At 37.9% G+C, this 19,744-nt stretch overlaps 1 protein-coding gene across 1 annotated transcript in view; it reads left to right on the plus strand.

The window, feature by feature from the left end:
* The window catches only part of si:ch211-286b4.4 (SCO-spondin), a 213,633-nt gene that overhangs the window by 90,176 nt on the left and 103,713 nt on the right, over positions 1-19,744 (plus strand). The window contains exons 53-56 of the mRNA XM_057838220.1: positions 339-455; positions 557-718; positions 6,371-6,589; positions 14,497-14,664. Coding sequence (XP_057694203.1) covers positions 339-455; positions 557-718; positions 6,371-6,589; positions 14,497-14,664 — 666 coding nt within the window. The remainder of the gene's footprint in view (positions 1-338; positions 456-556; positions 719-6,370; positions 6,590-14,496; positions 14,665-19,744) is intronic.

Raw genomic sequence — 19,744 nt, forward strand, 5'->3', positions numbered from 1 at the left:
TGCAGAGCACACTGACACCCAAATATTCTTTGGAATGATTTCTCACTACCTTTGCACCTTTTTTCTAAGAGTGTTTTGCTAACTTGAGCATGAAATGAACCAGAAGCTATTAATAGTTGCCAGCTCATTGCTGTCAGGGCGCCTGCTGCAGAGCGTCCTCACCTCGCCTCCCTGAGTTCTCAGACAGGACAGTCTTTTTCAGCTCTATTGCTTTGTTTCCATGGCATCACGCTGGGCGGGGTTAAAATATAGCATGTGAGGACAGTACTGCATACGGCAATGTGTTTTATGTAAACAAGATGGCACTAAATAAGCGCTTTGATCTGATTTGGTCTCAGGTTTTCAGTGCCCACCTGGCCATGCGTGTCCATATGGAAGCGCTAAACCATTCATCTGTGCCCCAGGATCTTTTCAGTCATTTTCTGGTCAATCTGCATGCAACAGTTGTCCACCAGGTAACGGTATTAAAATAAAATCTGTATATAAAATAAAAATCTGTACTCTGACTTTTGTGAAGACTAAAGTAAAGCTCATGGAGTAATACAATCTCGTGTAGGGTTTTACTGCAAAGAGGGTTCATTTGGGCCATCGCCCTGTCCAGAGGGCACTGTTGGTCCATCACCCGGCATGACGTCCCTCAGTGATTGTACACCTTGCCCCCGAGGCGCCTTTTGCAATAGCACTGCTCTGAAAGAGCCGTCTGGATCCTGCAGCCCAGGTCTGGTTCCCCATCATGGGACAATTTTGAAAATATGTCTGGATGAAAGCATCATTGCCTCCACTATAAATAAGAGACACTTCAAACCATTCAATATAAAATAGCATTTGAAATTTATGTCTTTCTACTCCTTGGGTTAAACCTCCCATCCTCCATTGCACTGTTTGTCACAATTGCTGAAACAAATGTCAAAAATGTATACAAAAAAAAAAACTTCAAATGTCTAAACCCAAAACCCAACTAAAGGGCTTCTGCCCCACATACTAACATTTACTAATTTATCTATTTCTATTGGTCTGTGTATGATATAGCCGCTATATAAGCAAACTTCAGAAACAAGCAAGAAAAGTTAGAGGATAAACGTGGTAAAAAAAAATAAAAAATAAGACGGCGTGAATATAGTGAGCGAGAAAAAAAAAAGGTTTTTAAATCAAAAGGAGTGGTCAACATTTGTCTTAAAACTTGAAAAACTCCTTTGGGGACAATATATATGATGTTTATTTAGGAGTCACACGGGGTGTCCATATCACATAAATCAACAGAAAAATGACATAAGAAAACACAGAAACAAAAACATGAAAAAGGCACAAACTATCTCTGCACAACAAACAGCCTTTTACTCCAATGGCGCCACATGCTTGACCTACATCTATAACTATTTTTAGGATTCGTTATTTTCATTAAAATACTATTTTCGGACTCATTTAACGGACACATGAACTTATACATCAGGTTTCTTAGTAGCGCTTTAAAGGTGGGTAACCCAGAATTGACAAATAATTGACAATGAGCAGACCAGCATCAGGTAGTCAGCAATCGCTAAAACATTTGTCAAAAAAAAAAGTCTCCACTTCCAAAACCCAATTATAAGGCTTCTGTCCCACATGCTAGAATTAATGATTTAGTTATTGGTTTATTTATGATATAGCCACTCTTAAGGTACACCTCAGCAACAAACAAGAAAAACATAAACGTGGTAAAAAAAAAAAAAAAAAAAAAAAGACTAGTTGTGATTAGAACAAGTTACAGAAAAAAAAGTTCCTGGTTTGTAATTACTTTATTGTGTTGCTTTGGTCCACACTAAATGAAAAAGTGCCTAAATGTTGCTAAAATTAGAGGCTACATATTCAAAATTTCCGATTTTACGTCCAAGTTATGCAGAAAACATTTGTTCCTTCGTGTTTCAGGTCAAACTAAGTCTATAAAATAAGGAGGAAACAATGTACAGTGATCCCTCGTTTTTCGCAGTGAATGGGGACCAGAAACCGACGTGATAAGTGAAAAACCGTGAAGTAGCACCCATTTTTTTAGTGTGTGTGTTCATTGTATTTATTCAGATTTAGCATTGGAAAGAGATACATATATACATGTTTTTTTTCCACTTTTTTCCCCAAAGTATAATAAATTTTTAAAAAATCTTTTATGTATATGTATTTTCATAAATGGTTTTTAACTCATTCACTCCCAGCCATTTTCACCAGAGCAAGGCCCTTCGCTCCCGGCCGTTTTTCTGGATTTTGGCTGATTTTGCAAGGCCCACAGAAAATTCTGTTCTTTTGCTATATAAACATGGAACCCACCAAAAGAAAGATTAGCCTCTCTTCTTTCAGCAGAAAAAAGTGAGTTCATATCTATTTCCATTCTTTAGAAATCAGCATTAGAAAATAGCTTAGTTTGAGCAATTGTCCAATTTCTGATGAAAAAAACGGAGAAAATGAGCTTTTTGTAAACACATACATTTCAAACATAACTTTGATTTTAACAAAGCTATTTTTTGCATTAGTTACATCCCAAACATCTGAATGTTTTCCTTTAACAAAATACCATGAACAACCAGACAAATAGAGCTTTTGATAGCAAAGTAACAATTTATTTACATATGACTACTGAGAGATGACGCTTTATCAACGAGATGACGCCGTTGTCGCTGCGTCAGCCATGTAAACTTTTCCCTCATCGTTGTCTGTCTCACAAAAATTGATTATTTTTGCGTCTCTGCAGGGTCTGCTCGGCGAGCCGCTGCACTGGGGGTCCCACTCGTTTTGCCTGATCATCCAGCGCCTGGCCTCCCAGACGTCCTCTCGTTTGTTTTGTTAGGTCGGAGCGCCGCCTGGCATCATGCTGCCAGCGCTCTGACCGTGCTGCCCGGCCGTTCATTGCTGTTGAATCGGGATGCGGGTCTTATAAAATGCACTACTGCTCTCCAGTGGCCAGTTTTATTGCTTTAAAATGGGTTTGGAGCCTTGTTTTTTGTTTCAAAGATAGATCGCAAGCTATAGATTCTTCTTGTAAAAAAAAAAAACCCGCAAAAGACGTATAAATACGTTTTTGGGACAATGAAGCATTTAAAAATAGAACGTATTTATACATTTCTGGGAGCAAATGAGTTAAGCACTTCAAATGTAATAATTATGATAAGTTTTAAATATGTTACTGTCCCACCGAAGAATAAAGTGGAAAAATGCTTGTCTTTATTAAATGCTTTATTGAGTGAGTCCACTCAAATCCGCTCAAGCTGCTCACTTACACACAATGAGTTGCCACAACAACTCTTTAACAAGCAAACAATGATTGACGCATGCGGTGCTTTGAAGTTCCGGCTTCCAAGCGTCTCTGGCAAGATCAAACCTTAACGTCTGTCAATCAATGTTAACGTTAATAAGCAACTCCAGCGCACTGCTGGACCAAGAAAAGCAGCTGGAAGGAGAGGGGGACAACGTGATCGGATCGGGACAGCTCATGTGTATTTGTTTATTTTTATTTTTTTCTAATTGTTAAAAAAAAATCATAATAATACGCGATGGACAGAGGGCACGACGTTTGAAGTGCAAAGTAGTTAGGGATCACTGTCCTGTACATTTATATAAGCATTAGAAAGTACAGCAGTAAAGAAAAGTAAAAAATAGAATTTCAAAGTCATGACCACAAACCGAAACACTTTGGGAAACGAAAGTGTTTTTATATGTCAATGTGACGAAAGAAAGAAATACCACATAGGAACTGGGAACCAAATATGTATTACATGGTTTTATTGCGAGTGAAAAAAAAAAGTCGTATTTTAATCAAAGGCAGTGGTCAACATTTGTCTCAATCTCCCCCTCGGTTCCATCTTCCGCAAACACAACATTCACTTCCACTGTTACGCGGATGACACCCAGCTCTACATTTCCTCAAAACCAACTGCCTCCATCCCACCTTCCTCCCCTACCCTCTGCTTAGATGACATTAACTGCTGGTTTTCCTCTAACTTCCTCCTACTCAACAGCTCAAAATCAGAAGTCCTTCTCGTTGTAACCACCTTAATGTTTTCTCATGTCAATTAGTTCTCTATTTCCATCAACAATGTACCGATCTCTCCTTCTACTCAGGTTAAGAGTCTGGGTGTCATCCTTGACAGCACGCTCTCCTTCCAGTCACATACTAACAGCATCACCAGATCAGCCTATTTCCACATCCGCAATATTTCTCGTCTCCTCCCTTCTCTCACCAGCCATACCGCTTCCACCCTGGTCTGTCGTCTAATAACCTCCTGGCTTAATTACTGTAACTCTCTGCTCTTTGGTCTCCCTAACAAGTCCCTCCAAAAACTGCAGCTCCTCCAGAACTCAGCAGCACGCCTCATCACTCGGACCCCCGCCACACACCACATCACCCCCATCACCCCCATCCTCTGTCAACTTCACTGAATTCCTGTCAAAAAAAGAATCAATTACAAGATCCTCATAATCACCTTTAAAGCACTCCATGGCTTGGCACCTCCCTACCTTTGCAATCTACTGTTTAAATGATCCACCCCGTCCACTTCGCTCTTCCAATATCCTCCCCCTTTCCGGTCCACGTGTCCGTCTCTCCACCTTTGGTTCCAAAGCTTTTAGTCAGTGTGCCCCCCAGCTCTGGAATTCCCTACCCCCTGATCTTCGCAGTATATCTACCCTTTCACTTTTCAAATCCAGACTCAAAACACACCTGTTCACTCTTTCTTACCCACCATGATCCATAGCTCAGTTATATCTTTACTTCTCTTTATTGTGCTTTTAATCTTTTATCGTTTTAATATCTTTTTTTTTTTTTTTTTTTTTTTTTTTTTAATGATTGTTTTTTTCGTACTGTGATTTCATCTCTCTTGTGAAGTGTCTTTGTGTGGCTTGAAAAGCACTCTAGAAATCAGATAAATTTTTGTATGTACCGTATTGGCCCAAATATAAGACAGCCCTGATTATAAGACGACCCCCTCTCTTTCAAGACTCAAGTTTGAAAAAAGACTTTCTGAACACCAAATTAATTAATACAGAAAATAATTACAGTACATCCGAAACAAATGATTATAACAATATATTTGAGAGAAAAAGCATGTTATTATCCCTCATTCAAATCTTAATTACTAAAGTGCAATCACATTAGTAAATGAATGGCTTCTGGTTTTTGAAATGTAAATAAACCAATCTATTGTGATAAAACAACAAAATTGCAATAACTGCATTGACCATCAAAGTGAAGTCTAACTGTAACTGTCTTGAAACAAATCTGAATAAGGAAAAACATTGCAATAAAATAATGCAAACTGGTTAAACTTGCGAGTAGCTGAGATCTGTCATGACAGAACATCGCGTCATTGATATCTGGCGCCATCAAGCGTCGTGAATGGGTATGACGTCTAGACCGCGAATATAGGACGACCCCCTCTTTTTCAGTCTCATTTCAATGCAAAAAACACTGTCTTATATTCGGGCCAATACGGTATGTAAAAACAGCTCAGACTTAGCAGACCTGATGTTTTCTGGGAATCAGTTCCAGACATATGACACATAGAAACTGAATATTGATCCTTCGTTCAGTTCCTACTATGTGGGGACATAGCGCAGTCCACCATCAAATAGTCTGAATAACAACAAGTAATGACGTAATTATTAGGGCTGTCAAAATTATCGCGTTAACGGACGGTAATTTTTTAAATTAATCACGTTAAAATATTTGACGCAATTAACGCACATGCCCCGCTCAAACAGAATAAAATGACAGCACAGTGTCATGTCCACTTGTTACTTGTGTTTTTTGGTGTTTTGTCGCCCTCTGCTGCGCTTGGGTGCGACTGATTTTATGGATTTCAGCACAATGAGCACTGTGTAATTATTGATATCAACAATGACGAGCTACTAGTTTATTTTTGGATTGAAAATTTTACAAATTTTATTAAAACGAAAACATTAAGAGGGGTTTTAATATAAGATTTCTACAATTTGTACTAACATTTATTTTTTAAGAACTACAAGTCTTTCTATCCATGGATCACTTTAACATAATGCTAATGTTAGTGCCATCTTGTTGATTTATTGTTATAATTAACAAATACAGTACTTATATACAGTATGTTTAATGTATAAATTCGTCTTTTGTCTTATCTTTCCATTCCAACAATTATTTACAGAAAAATATGGCATATTTTAGAGATGGTTTGAATTGCGATTAATTACCATTAATTAATTTTTAAGCTGTGATTAACTCGATCTAAAATTTTAATCGTTTGACAGCCTTAGTAATTATATGTCAACAATCTTGCCCCATTTCCTAGCCTAGGAGATTTTGTAATGCCTATTAAAAAGATGTTACTCTTAGTGAGATGTCTAACTACACATTTATCTCTTTCTACTACAGGATATTTTTGTATACTAGGGTCCTGGGAGCCATCCCCCATCTCCCAACCTCATGGAGATATTTGCCCCCCTGGACACTTCTGTCCTCCTGGTAGTGAATCACCTACACCCTGTCTTGGTGGCAGCTTCCTTCCTGAACCCGGTGCTTCCTCCTCCAGTCAGTGTCGCCTCTGCCCACCTGGAAAATACTGCCTTGGTCCTGGAGCCTCACAACCTACCGGTGAGGGGATTACTATAGAACCCCAAAAGGGTCAAAATTAAATATATAAAAACAACATTTAGAAAATAGGGCTGTCAAAATTAACGCGTTAACGGGCGGTAATTATTTTTTTTAAATTAATCACGTTAAAATATTTAACGCAACTAACGCATGCGTGAAACGACCCACTCAAGCATTGCCGCGAACAGACTACAATGGCGCCGTTTGAAGTATATTGAGAGCTAAGGGCAGAGACAAGTGGAGCGGACGCAGGTGTCACCGGCCCCCGCCAAGGGGGCCGCTGTTATTTTCAATGTGACAGGCATTGTCAGATTGAGCAGTGAGGAAGAAAGTGGTCGAGCGAGAGAGTAGAGAAAGAAAAAGAAAAGCGCTCAATGCAAAGAGATCTGGTATTCCCAATCAAAATAGCTATGCAAAATAATACTCTATTCAAACATTAAGTTTAGCTCAACAAATACACTAGATGGCAATATTTAGTCACAATAAACAAACTATCAAAATTACTATAACTTGTACTCACATTTATCTTTTAAGAATTACAAGTCTTTCTATCCGTGGATCCCTTTCACAGAAAGAATGTTAATGTTAATGCGGTCTTGTGGATTTATTGTTATAATAAACAAATACAGTACTTATGTACAGTATGTTCAATGGATATATCCGTCTTGTCTTATCTTTCCATTCCAACAATAATTTACAGAAAAATATGGCATATTTTAGAGATGGTTTGAATTGCGATTAATTACAATTAATTACGATTAATTAATTTTTAAGCTGTGATTAACTCGATTAAAAATGTTAATCGTTTGACAGCCCTATTAGAAATAAATAATAACAGACAAGTTGTGTATTATGGCCCTTAAATTGTAAAATAATGAAATATTGTTATGAAACAGATTTTACAAGATAACACAAAGTTGTTCACAACGTTGTTTTTTTGTTAAATTCCATAATGTCTTAAAAAATATAGCTAGAATTTAGGGGCTTCTGACTTAACAAGACATGGAAAAACTTATGCATGCATTCATTTTCAGCAGATTGGACTATTGCAACTAGGGATGTGACAGTATATCGAAATGGTGATATATCGTGATACTTTGGATCCTAAAAGGTTATTGATATGCTCCTGCCAAGAATCGAGATATCGTTTTAAAAAAGTGTCACTGTATAGGGATAAAAAAAAAAGGGAACCAACAAGTTGCTACCAAAATCTTCCACCATAAAAGTGTCTCAGTTAACTATAAGGCTGCATTGATGGTGCTCGACGCCCAATCATTTAGACTGGGAACGTTAGTTCATTCGAAACCAGAGCATTTACAGTTATTCTGTCTGATTTTCAGGGCATTTACAGGTCACTTGCTGTTCATTTTGGGGCATTTACAGGTCATTTCCTGTTGAGTTTGAGTCACTGCCTATTGATTCGGGTGATTCCCAGTTCACTTCCTGTTCTTTAACTCAAAATAAACGGGAAATGACCCATAAAATACCCCAAAATCAACAGGAAGTAACTGAAAATCAACAGGTAAATAACCTTAAATGGCCCAAAATGACCTCATTGCCTGGCATTGGCAGTCACTGACGACCATGGACGTTCAATCCATTTGAAGTGGGAGGGATGGCAGCGAATGAACCGTTCATTCGCTGCCATCCCTCCCACTTCAAATGGATTAGACATCTACAAGTGATAAACTCATTCCAATTCACAGCAGTTTTTTTGTTCATTAGTTGTTTGTAGAATATCCTAGACTGATTTCCTGACCAATGTATCGATAATCGTTGCATCGCCATATTGTCAGATCATCGTGATCGTGAGCTTTGTATCGCAAATCGTATCATATCGTGAGGTACCAAGAGTTTCCCACTCCTAATTGCAACGGTATATTTACAGGTCTTGATAAAAAAAATCAGTCAGGAAGCTGCAGCTAGTACAGAATGCTGCAGCCAGAGTCCTCACAAATACAAGGAAACTGGACCACATTACACCGGTTTTGAAATCATTACACTGGCTTCCAGTGAGTCAAAGGATAGACTATAAAATACCACTGCTCGTCTACAAAACACTTAATGGCCTTGGACCAAAATACATGCTTGATTTGTTAGATTCCTAAGAAACATCTAGACCCCTAAGGTCGTCTGGAACCGGTCTCCTGTATGTTCCAAGAACAAGAATCAAGCAGGGTGAGGCAGCATTTAGTTATTATGGTCCTCACCTCTGGAACAAGTCACCTGAAGGTCTGTAGTATGCTCAAACTGTTAGTTCCTTTAAATCAGGGCTAAGAACGCTTTTGTTTCGCACTGCGTATCCATAACTGCCTATATATTTCAATCTATTTGTTTTCTATTCCTCTTGTACTTTATGTCCATTGCTGATTCCAATAGCAGTATTTTTTTTTCCTTTTTTCTATTCGTGATTAAATGCAATTTTTTTTTTTTTTTTCACATTTATTGTTTTTTATTGAAAAACCATTTGTTCTTTCAACATACCAGATGAAACAAAAAAAAATTTTGTTTTACAGTTTTCTTCTGCTTTTCCTTTTTTTTTTTTTTTTTTTTTTTGAACCAAACTAAGGTTTTACAAAGAAAGAAAAAAAAAATAATAATAATAATAATAATAAAATAAAAAGTAAAAATAGATAATAAAGTAAAAAAAAAAAAAAAAAAAAAAAAAAAAAAAAAACTGAGGATCAGGGAACCTATTACTTTGCCATATTTTTTACATGAAAAAATATATATATATAATGTTGTGTGAGCATATATTACCCAAAATCATTTCGTACAGGCTTAACATATTCTGTCCATTTTGTCCATATCAAGTAAAACATGTCCAGTTGTAATTTTAGTGCGTAGGAGATCCTCTCCATCATGAAAATCTCTCGAACTACGTCAATCCAGTCCTCTGTTGTTGGTCGTTCAGGTTTAAGCCACTTTCTTGTCAATGCTTTTTTGCTTGCAGCCAATAGAATGTGGATGAGTTTCTTTTCATTACAGCTAATTTGTTGCACATTTATTTTACATAAGTACATGGTAACAAAGGACATGGGAATATCAAAATTAAAGATCTTTTGTAGATGATAATGAATGTCCAACCAGTATTTTTGTATAACAACGCATTCCCAGAATATATGGAAATGGTTTGCTCTTCTGATGCTACATCTCCAACATGCATCTCCTGTCCCTTGATAGCTTTTCTGGACCGGTGTGACAAAAAACCTCATTGTGTTCTTCCAACAAAATTCACGCCAGCTGTTTGACCTAGTCGTAATCCACTGTGTTTTACATGTATCGGTCCATTCTTCTTCTGTAATAATAATCCTCCCTTCTTTTTCCCATTTCTCCTTCACATAATGTGTGCTCCCCCCTTTACTCACCAGTACACTGTTGTATAATTTAGAAAGTATTCTTGTTGGGTGGGGTGATTCGGTTAGAGTTATAAATGTTTGTAAAAAACCTTCAGCAACATTTTTTGGGATGTTTTGATTTATGTAATGCCTGACCTGTAAATACCTGAAAAAGTCATGAGACTCCAAACCATGTTTTTGTTTTAAAACTTCAAATGATTGAAGTGTCCCCTCGTGAGTAAATGATTTATAATCTGTTAATCCTTTTGAAATCCAAAACTTGAATCTGTTATCATATTTATTAGGAGTGAATTCTGAGTCATAGGCGCACCATCTATAAATTTTTGTTTCCCTTTCCAAATTGCATATTTTAATAATTTCGTTTAATGCTACAAACATGGTACTGGAAATTTTTTGCTTAAAGCTATTTGCCTGCTGTAATTTTGCGTCAAACAATAGAGCTTTCAATGGGATACTTAGTCTTGTTTTCTCAAGATCTTTCCAACCTGATGTGTAAACTGGGGAGCACACACAAACAAGCGGTCTCAATTGGGCAGATGAAAAATATTCACGAATACAAGGAAGGTTTCTACCACCCATATCCTTCTTCAATTGTAATGCAGAGTATTTAATCCTAGGTTTTTTGCCCATCCATATAAACCTTGATATCATTTTGTCCCACTCCATAAATTGTTTTGATGGTATTAAAAACGGTAAACTTTGAAATAAATACAGCAGTTGAGGGAGGACATTCGTTCTTATTGATTCGATTCTGGAGTTGAGGTCCATAAATGGCACAACATTCCATCTTAGGAGATCTGCTTTTAATTTGGCATTCAAAGGTCCGTAATTAACCTCGTACATCTTTGAGAAGTCTCTATGTAGTGTAACACCCAAATATTTCACCGATTCTGCATCCCAATTCCATTTATATTCCTCCTTAATATGTTGGGGTGGGTTATAGTTCAGAGTTACTACCTGTGTTTTATTTACATTTATTTTATAACCAGAAAAGGTTCCATATTGTTCTAGTGCTTTTATTGTTATTGGTAATGTTTGTGTAGGTTGGGTTAATGTTAATAGTAAATCATCAGCGTATAAAGCAAGTTTTTGTTCTTCACCAGCCATCATAATTCCTTTAATATCTTTTCTTTGCCTCATCCACTGACCTAACGGTTCAATAAATAACGCAAAGAGAAGTGCCGAAAGATTACATCCTTGTCTATTTCCCCTGTGTAATATGATTGACTCTGTGAGGTCCCCATTAATTTTTATTCTAGCAGATGGTTTCTTATATATTCCTGAGATTATATCAATTACAGATTTGTGAAATTTAAATTTATCTAATCCCTTGTATAAAAAGGTCCACCTAACAGAGTCAAACGCCTTCTCTGCGTCCACCCCAATAATCAACATTTCTTGTTTCTGATAAGAGACATGTTCCACAATGTTTAAAACTCTCCTAATACTATCCTGTGTTTGTCTGTATTTTATAAACCCAGTCTGGTCTTTGTGTATCAATAACGGTAAAAGTGTTTCTAATCGTTTTGAAAGAATGGATGTAAATATTTTATAATCCGTATTTAGAACACTTATTGGGCGATAACTACTACAGTTTAATACATCTTTCCCTTCTTTTGGCAGTACTGATATTATTGCTTCCCTCCACGAATTTGGGATTTCCTTTTTTTTCATCACCCAGTTAAATGTTTTAAGCAAAGTTGGTATCAGGTGGATCTCCATTATTTTGTACCATTCTGGACCAAATCCATCAGCTCCTGCCATTTTTCCATTTTTTAACTTCTTAATAGCCCATTGAATCTCTTCTTTTGTGATTGCTGCGAGGAGGTTATCATTCTGTTCATTTGTCAAAGTTGGTAGATCTAACTGTGCCAAAAAGGAATCTATTTGTTCATGGTTGTCTATTTTTGGTTGAGAGTATAGATCTCTGTAGTAATTTTGAAAGCATAGTTTGATTTTGTTTTGTTCAAATTCTATTTGGTTATTTAAAGGATTTCTAATTTTGTATATCGTCCTCTCTGCTTGTTGTTTCCGTAATTTATAAGAAAGCAATTTCAAAGAACTTCCACCAGCTTCGTAATGTTGCTGTTTTGCAAAAATAATTTTCCTTTGTACGTCCGCAGTGTTAATATCATCTATTTCCTTTTTCAAATTTTGTATTTCAATCTTTGTTTCAGTTTTCAATGATCCAAAATGCTCTTGTTGGAGTTTTAACAATTTTTTTCTCTAAGGCTGCTAATTTGTAGTTTTTATTTTTCTTCTGGTAAGTAGATAGTGCTATAATTTTGCCTCTTATAACTGCTTTAAGTGCATCCCATAAGGTACCAGGGGAGTGCTCATCATTATCATTAAATTCAAGGAATTCTTTAATTGATTCAATTAATTTATCTTTGCTATTTGAGCAATTCAAGATGTTATTATTCATTCTCCAGAGAGTAAATCTTTTCTCACTTTTAAGACAGACAATAACAGAAACTGGGTTATGGTCTGAAATTGTGGAGATTCCAATTTCACAACTTTTCACTAGTGTTAAATCTTTTTTAAACATAAAAATATAGTCCAATCGGGAGTACACGTTATGAGGATGGGAGAAGTGGGTATATTCTATTTTTCGTGGGTTATTCTCTCTCCATACGTCTACTACACCTATCTCTTCCATGAGGAGTGCCATCTTCCTTCTAATCATTTTATGGTCACCTTTGCCGTTTGAAGTGTCAAGTAAAGTGTTTAACACAATGTTAAAATCTCCACCACATATTAATGTACCTTGACTTTTTCTCATTATTAACTCCAGTATATATTTGTAAAAAGTCCAATCACTGCGGGGAGGGATATACACATTGAATAATGTTATTAGATTACCCGCAATTTTTCCAATTATCATTACATATCTGCCTTCTCTATCTTTATACTCTGATATATGTTCATAATTTAAAGCCCCGGATATCAGGGTCGAAACACCTCTCCTTCGTCCTGAGCTATGTGAGGAGTAAAAAACATGTTTAAAACCCATTTTGTTCAGCTTTAAATGTTCCACGTCCGTCAGGTGGGTTTCTTGTATAAAAGCTATTTCCGCTTTATCTTTTTTCAGTTTAGATAGTGTTTTCCACCTTTTTACTGGACTATGTAAACCATTGATATTAATAGAGACAAGTTTCAGATGTTTGCCATACATGTTTTCACACATACAATAACGCTTATAGGTTCCCTGCTCCTCAAAATCAACAACAAACTCAGAACACACGACAAAATTAACATTCGAAAATAATGAAAAATGAAACAGACATACCAAATCAAAAGCGACTTCCAAACGTTGGGTGTGTATTGATACACCGTTAAATTGCGGGGGGAGTCCCTCTCTTTCAAGGGGGGCCCCCGCGGTCCGTACTCACTTGTCAGAGCCAGTCCGACTGCAGTGGCACGCGTAAAAGGGGAAAAAACGAGCGGAACATCCCAGGTGGGGAAATATCAAAAATTAAATGCAATTTTATGTATAATTTTATTTCCTGTTTTGATTGTCTTTGTTTTTATGTTCCATTGATTTAATGTGATATTTATGATCTTCATGTGATGTAAAGCACTTTGAATTGCCTTGTGTTGAATTGTGCTATATAAATAAATTTGCCTTGCCTTTTTCCACTATAGCCTTTTTATTTCATGTCATTTTTCAGCACAAAAGGCATGTGCTGTCAATTAAATACGTAAAGCAGAGTCAGTTAAGTGACTGGCTGAATGGACCGTGGAGTCTGGCTAGGTGAGTTAGCATTTTGTCACTTTCAGACTTACACAGAGAAGTTGCAAACCGACTGGATCGTAATGAACGGCTTTTACCTCAGCCTGCCTGAGGATTTCAACAGCAGCGTGTTTTTGATTAGATGCTTTCTGGAAGTTTATCTAACAGTTCATCGTCGCTACCAAATGCTAGTGCAGCTAGCCAGACTCCACTTAAAGATCCAGTCATCGCTTAACTGACTCCGCTTTATGTAATTGATTGACAGCATATGCTTTATTGTGGTGAAAAATGACATTATGAAATAAAAAGGCCGTTGAGGAAAAAGATATGATGAAAAAAATCTTTGTGAAAATCGCTTGCTTATCTTGTCAAATCTTTCCATAATAGGGCCATATTACACAATTTGCCTGTTATTTATCAAAATCGTATTTATTTTAAATATAGTTTTTATTTATTTAATTTCGACAATTTGGGGGTTCCATAGATTTCAACTGCTGTCCCAACACATTTAATGTTTGTAACACGTTTTGGTAGCAATGCGTCACACTAGCCTTGTTCCAGGTTTTAGTATTAATTATATTACTGGTATTAAATCATGGGCCACCACTCATGTCCAAAAGACTGACTGCGAATGAATGAATGTTCATTCACTACATCCCTCCCAGTTCATTCGCTTCATTGAGTTCCAATGGATTGGATGTTCACGAGTGTCAAACTAATTTAAAGTCACAACAGATGGATAACAAGAGTCACACGATTGGACATCTATCATTGTCAATGGCAATGAAAGAATTAACATAACTTTTCTGTTGCAGGCTTGTGTTCGGCGGGGTTCTTTTGTACTGAAGGTGCGGGCAGTCCAGCGCCACGAGCCAACACTTTTCAGTTCAGCTGTCTTTATGAAATACTTCAAGAATTAAATATAGAAAATACCCCTTGGATGTACAACAGGTTATCACTCTTCAACAACTCCTACAATACTGGTAAATTGACTTGCACTACTTTCAGAATTTGTTTTTTCTTTCTAATTTTTATTTGGCAATGTGTGTGCGTATACAGGGTGACCTAAAAAAAAGTTTACACTCAGTTGACTGCTTGTTTAAAAGCCATTGAAACATATCTAAATAGGTTGTCATGCTTAAGTGATTCATTAAGGTCACTCAATGCAGCTGGTAATCTCTCGTTTCTACAATTCCTGTGCTTCTGCTGAGAATGAAGAAAACTTTAGCTGTACCTGAATTGCTGCGTGCTGGTCTGACACCTACTGAGATTGCAGCAAATCTGAGAATATCCAGATGTGCAGTCTACAAAGTTAAAAAGAAGCTGAAAGATACTGGAACAGCCTCACGAAAACCTGGGTCTGGAAGTGCCGATCTGTGCGGACCAAAAAGTTGATTGACAAGGTGATATGTGGCCACCCCAGAGTCCAGATCTCAATCCCCTGGATTATAGCATATGGGCAACTGTGGAGGACAGTGCCTGTAAGAAGCCACAAACTTCTGTGGCAGCCTTGGAGAGGTCCATTGTTAGCTCTTGGGAAAAGATGACAGCATCCTACATAAAGAAGACCTGTCAAGCGTTCCGCAGGCGCCTGGAGGCTGTTGTGACACTTAAGGGAGGACACATTGAAAAATAGAGTGTACTGTACATGTTCTTTACAATAATGTATAATTTGTGATTAAATTCTAATTCTAAGATGAATAAACATGGCATTTAAGTTGTATTATGGCAGTGTAAACTTTTTGGGGGGTCACCCTGTATACTGTAGTCATACATTCTTACAAAACTGCTGCCATCACTCCAATTCTCAAGAAACCTGGTGCCGACTACACTAACTTCAATAACTTCTGCCCCATATCTAACCTCCCTTTCATCTCCAAAATCCTCGAAAGAACAGTCGCCTCCCAACTCCACTCTCACCTATCCAAGAATAACCTCTATGAACAGTTCCAATCTGGTTTTCGCCCACTACACAGCACTCGTTAAAATAACCAACAACCTCCTCATGGCACCTGATTCTGGACTGCTCTCCATCCTCATCCACCTGGACCTATTTGCAGCCTTTGATACCATTAGTCACACCACACTCCTCCACCGGCTTTCCATTATTGGCATCACCCGCACCCCATTGAACTGGTTCTCATCCTACCTTTCTGAGCGCACCCAATATATACAACTCAAGTCATCTACACCCACCCCAGTTACCTCTGGTGTGCCTCAGGGCTCTGTCCTCGGGCCCAATGTTCCCTCAAATTTTTCATGTGTCTGAGCAGACACACAAGCTCCCTGAGAACACTGCAGACCACGGTGAGCAACATCAGATGTGTACCCTTTGGTACACACACCTGTTCAAAACCCTGGATCATAGCAAGTTACATGACTTATTAAAAGAATGAAACTACAGCAGCAATTTTCATTTGTTTACTTTTAATATGATTCATTTGGCCCACATAAAAGGAAAAAAACTAAAATTTTGTTGTTCATGACTACTATGTTATATGTGAGAGTCCTACTTTAACCATAGGAAGAATTCTGCTTTGACCTGGGTAAGATCCAGTTGTGGCATAGATTAAAACATAATGAACAACCACAAGGGGAGTACAGTATAACAAACTCACACATTAAAACCATTCAAACAAAAAGGACAATCAAAATTCCTATTGCAGCTACACTGCAAAAACACACCTCCTTAAAACTAGTTAAATTCCCTTCTTTTCAGTGTAAATCTACTAGAAATACATGACATTATGAGCCAAATTGTACTCACTTACAATGGGGCAAATAAGTATTTAGTTCTCCTACTTGAAACGATTAATGTAATTGTCAACATGCGTAAACCTCAACCATGAGAGATAAAATGTTAAAAAAAAAAAAAAAATCACATTGTCTGATTTTTCATTAATTTATTTCCAAATTAGAGTGGAAAATAAGTATTTGTTCACCTACAAACAAGCAAGATTTCTGGCTGTCAAAGAGGTCTAACTTCTTTTAACGAGGCTCCACTCGTTACCTGTATTAATGGCACCTGTTTTAACTTATTATCGGTATAAAAGACACCAGTCCACATTCTCAGTCAGTCACACTCCAAACTCCACTATGGCCAAGACCAAAGAGCTGTTGAAGGACACCAGAGACAAAATTGTAGACCTGTACCAGGCTGGGAAGACTGAATCTGCAATAGGTAAAACGCTTGGTGTAAAGAAATCAACTGTGGGAGCAATTATTAGAAAATGGAAGACATACAAGACCACTGATAATCTCCCTCGATCAGGGGCTCCATGCAAGATCTCACCCCGTGGCGTCAAAATGATAACAAGAACGGTAAAATCCCAGAACCACACAGGGGGACCTAGTGAATGACCTACAGAGAGCTGGGACCACAGTAACAAAGGCGACTATCAGTAACACAATGCGCCGCCAGGGACTCAAATCCTGCACTGCCAGACGTGTCCCCCTGCTGAAGCCAGTACACGTCCAGGCCCGCCTGCGGTTCGCTAAAGAGCATTTTGATGATCCAGAAGAGGACTGGGAGAATGTGTTATGGTCAGATTAAACCAAAATCGAACTTTTTGGTAGAAACACAGGTTCTCGTGTTTGGAGGAGAAAGAATACTGAATTGCATCTGAAGAATACCATACCCACTGTGAAGCATGGAGGTGGAAACATCATGCTTTGGGGCTGTTTTTCTGCAAAGGGACCAGAACGATTGATCTGTGTAAAGGAAATAATGAATGGGGCCATGTATCGAGAGATTTTGAGTGAAAATCTCCTTCCATCAGCAAGGGCATTAAAGATGAGCGTGGCTGGGTCTTTCAGCATGACAATGATCCCCAAACACACAGCCAAACAACAAAGGAGTGGCTTCGTAAGAAGCATTTCAAGGTCCTGGAGTGGCCTCGCATGTCTCCAGATCTCAACCTCATGGAAAATCTGTGGAGGGAGTTGAAAGTCTGTGTTGCCCATCGACAGCCCCAAAACATCACTGCTCTAGAGGAGATCTGCATGGAGGAATGGGCCAAAATACCAGTAACAGTGTGTGAAAGCTTGTGATGAGTTACAGAAAACGTTTGGCCTCCGTTATTCCCTACAAATGGTACATAACAAAGTATTGAGATTGAGTATTTAGAACTTTTGGTAATGACCAAATACTTATTTTCCACCATAATTTGCACATAAGTTCTTTAAAAATCAAACAATGTGATTTTCTGTTTTTTTTTTTCCACATTCTGTCTCTCATGGTTGAGGTTTACCCATGCTGACGATTACAGGCCTCTCTAATATTTTCAAGTGGGAGAACTTGCACAATTGGTGGTTGACTAAATACATATTTGCCCCACTGTAGATACCGTGAAATAAGCTTATTTTCAGCTAGCATTTTTCTTAACAGACTTATTTCTAGCAAAAAGTAAATATCTTAAAATAAGCTTGTTTGTCAGAAATTCAAGAATAGATATTGTTCAAAACATTATTTGAAAGCGTTGCCGTATCCAGCGCACTAATAGGAGTTTCGCGCTGACACATTACAGTGGCACCAACAGCTGTCAGAGTCCCGTTGCCGTATGGAACGCACTAATAGGAGCATCATATTGCTGTATCGAACACACCAATGCTGCGGTGCTGGCAATACTAGTGACGCTACAATACGTTCATGTTGAATTTTATTTTGTGCGCTGCATAGATTTTCTTGTGGGCAGAGTATGTTCAAGCAGTACGCGATAGCAGCTTAGAGGGAACATTGCTCGGGCCCCTACTCTTCATAATATACCTACCTTGGCAATATTTTTCGTAAATTTACCATCCACTTGCACTGCTATGCCGACAACACCCAACTCTACCTCACTTCCGAACCCCCCTCCTCACTCCGGCCCTCATCCCGGATTGACTGTATCACAGAAATAGAAATCTGGTTCACCCACAATTTCCTAAACTCAACAGTAAAACCAAGGTGCTCCTCGTTGGCTCCAAATCCACCATCTCAAAAAAAAAACATAGCCTATCCCTTACTAAGGGTGTAACGGTACATGTAATAGTATTGAACCGTTTCGGTAGGCGATGCTCTGTTCGGAACGGACGGATACCGAACGAGTTTCTGACGTAATTTAACCCTTACTTTTCGAGGCTGTGAGTCGATCGGGTTACAGTTTCTTTGTGTAGAGTATATTTACTCCGTCTTCTCTACTATAATGAGGACCAACACGGTAGGACAGTATAACCCAGAAACGTCAATGGCGCGACAACGTGGCCGCCGCGAGAACGCAGTGAAACGCGGGTGTTAGTCAATCAGCCTATGCACACCAGTCGCAGTGCAGCCGCGTGTTAGACATGTCCCAGAAGCAGCTCATCGTGACGCACGCGAAAAGAACGGCAGAGTTTATTATTTGACACGTGACTCGGCCCTCCTGCGTCAATACTACTACTGGTAGCTAGGATCGGACCGGAAGTCACTCGTGTAAAAATAGGGTGGATCCGGTCGATTTTCAAACTAATATGCAATCGTAACCTACTTTTTGAGTCCATCAGATCTCTTGAGTGGTAGATCGGGGCACAGTTGACTTGTCTTTGTTGATTTACTGCTGTCTTCTCTGCTATAATAATAACCAAGACGGCCCCGTGTTCAATACAAAACCCTCCTACCACAACAAAACAAGTAGGAACTAATATTCACATAGGAACTAAAGTTATACAACATAAAATATAAAATATAAATTAATACTACATCCCATTTGTAAAATATAAACACATAATAAAATAAATAATAGCCCATTTAAATCAACTGAAATGAGCTAAAACACCTGTAATTAAATAATAAGAATAATACACACATACTGCTTACACAATTACATTTATTCATTTCTGTGTGGCGCTTTAACTTGAGAAAATCCATCAATAAAGCTTTTGAAAACCGTTCATAAGAAAAAAAAATGTTCATTGAGGCATTTCATTTGTAAAATACATGTTAAAATCGTTGTCATTGGGATTGCTTTTCTCTTTAGCACGGGACTTCTTTTTTCTTTCTTTCAGAAAGAAAGCTGACCAATACGCGGGGTCTGAAAGGCAAATTGT

This window comes from Corythoichthys intestinalis, chromosome 6 (genome assembly GCF_030265065.1).
Source record: "Corythoichthys intestinalis isolate RoL2023-P3 chromosome 6, ASM3026506v1, whole genome shotgun sequence".
NCBI lineage: Eukaryota > Metazoa > Chordata > Actinopteri > Syngnathiformes > Syngnathidae > Corythoichthys > Corythoichthys intestinalis.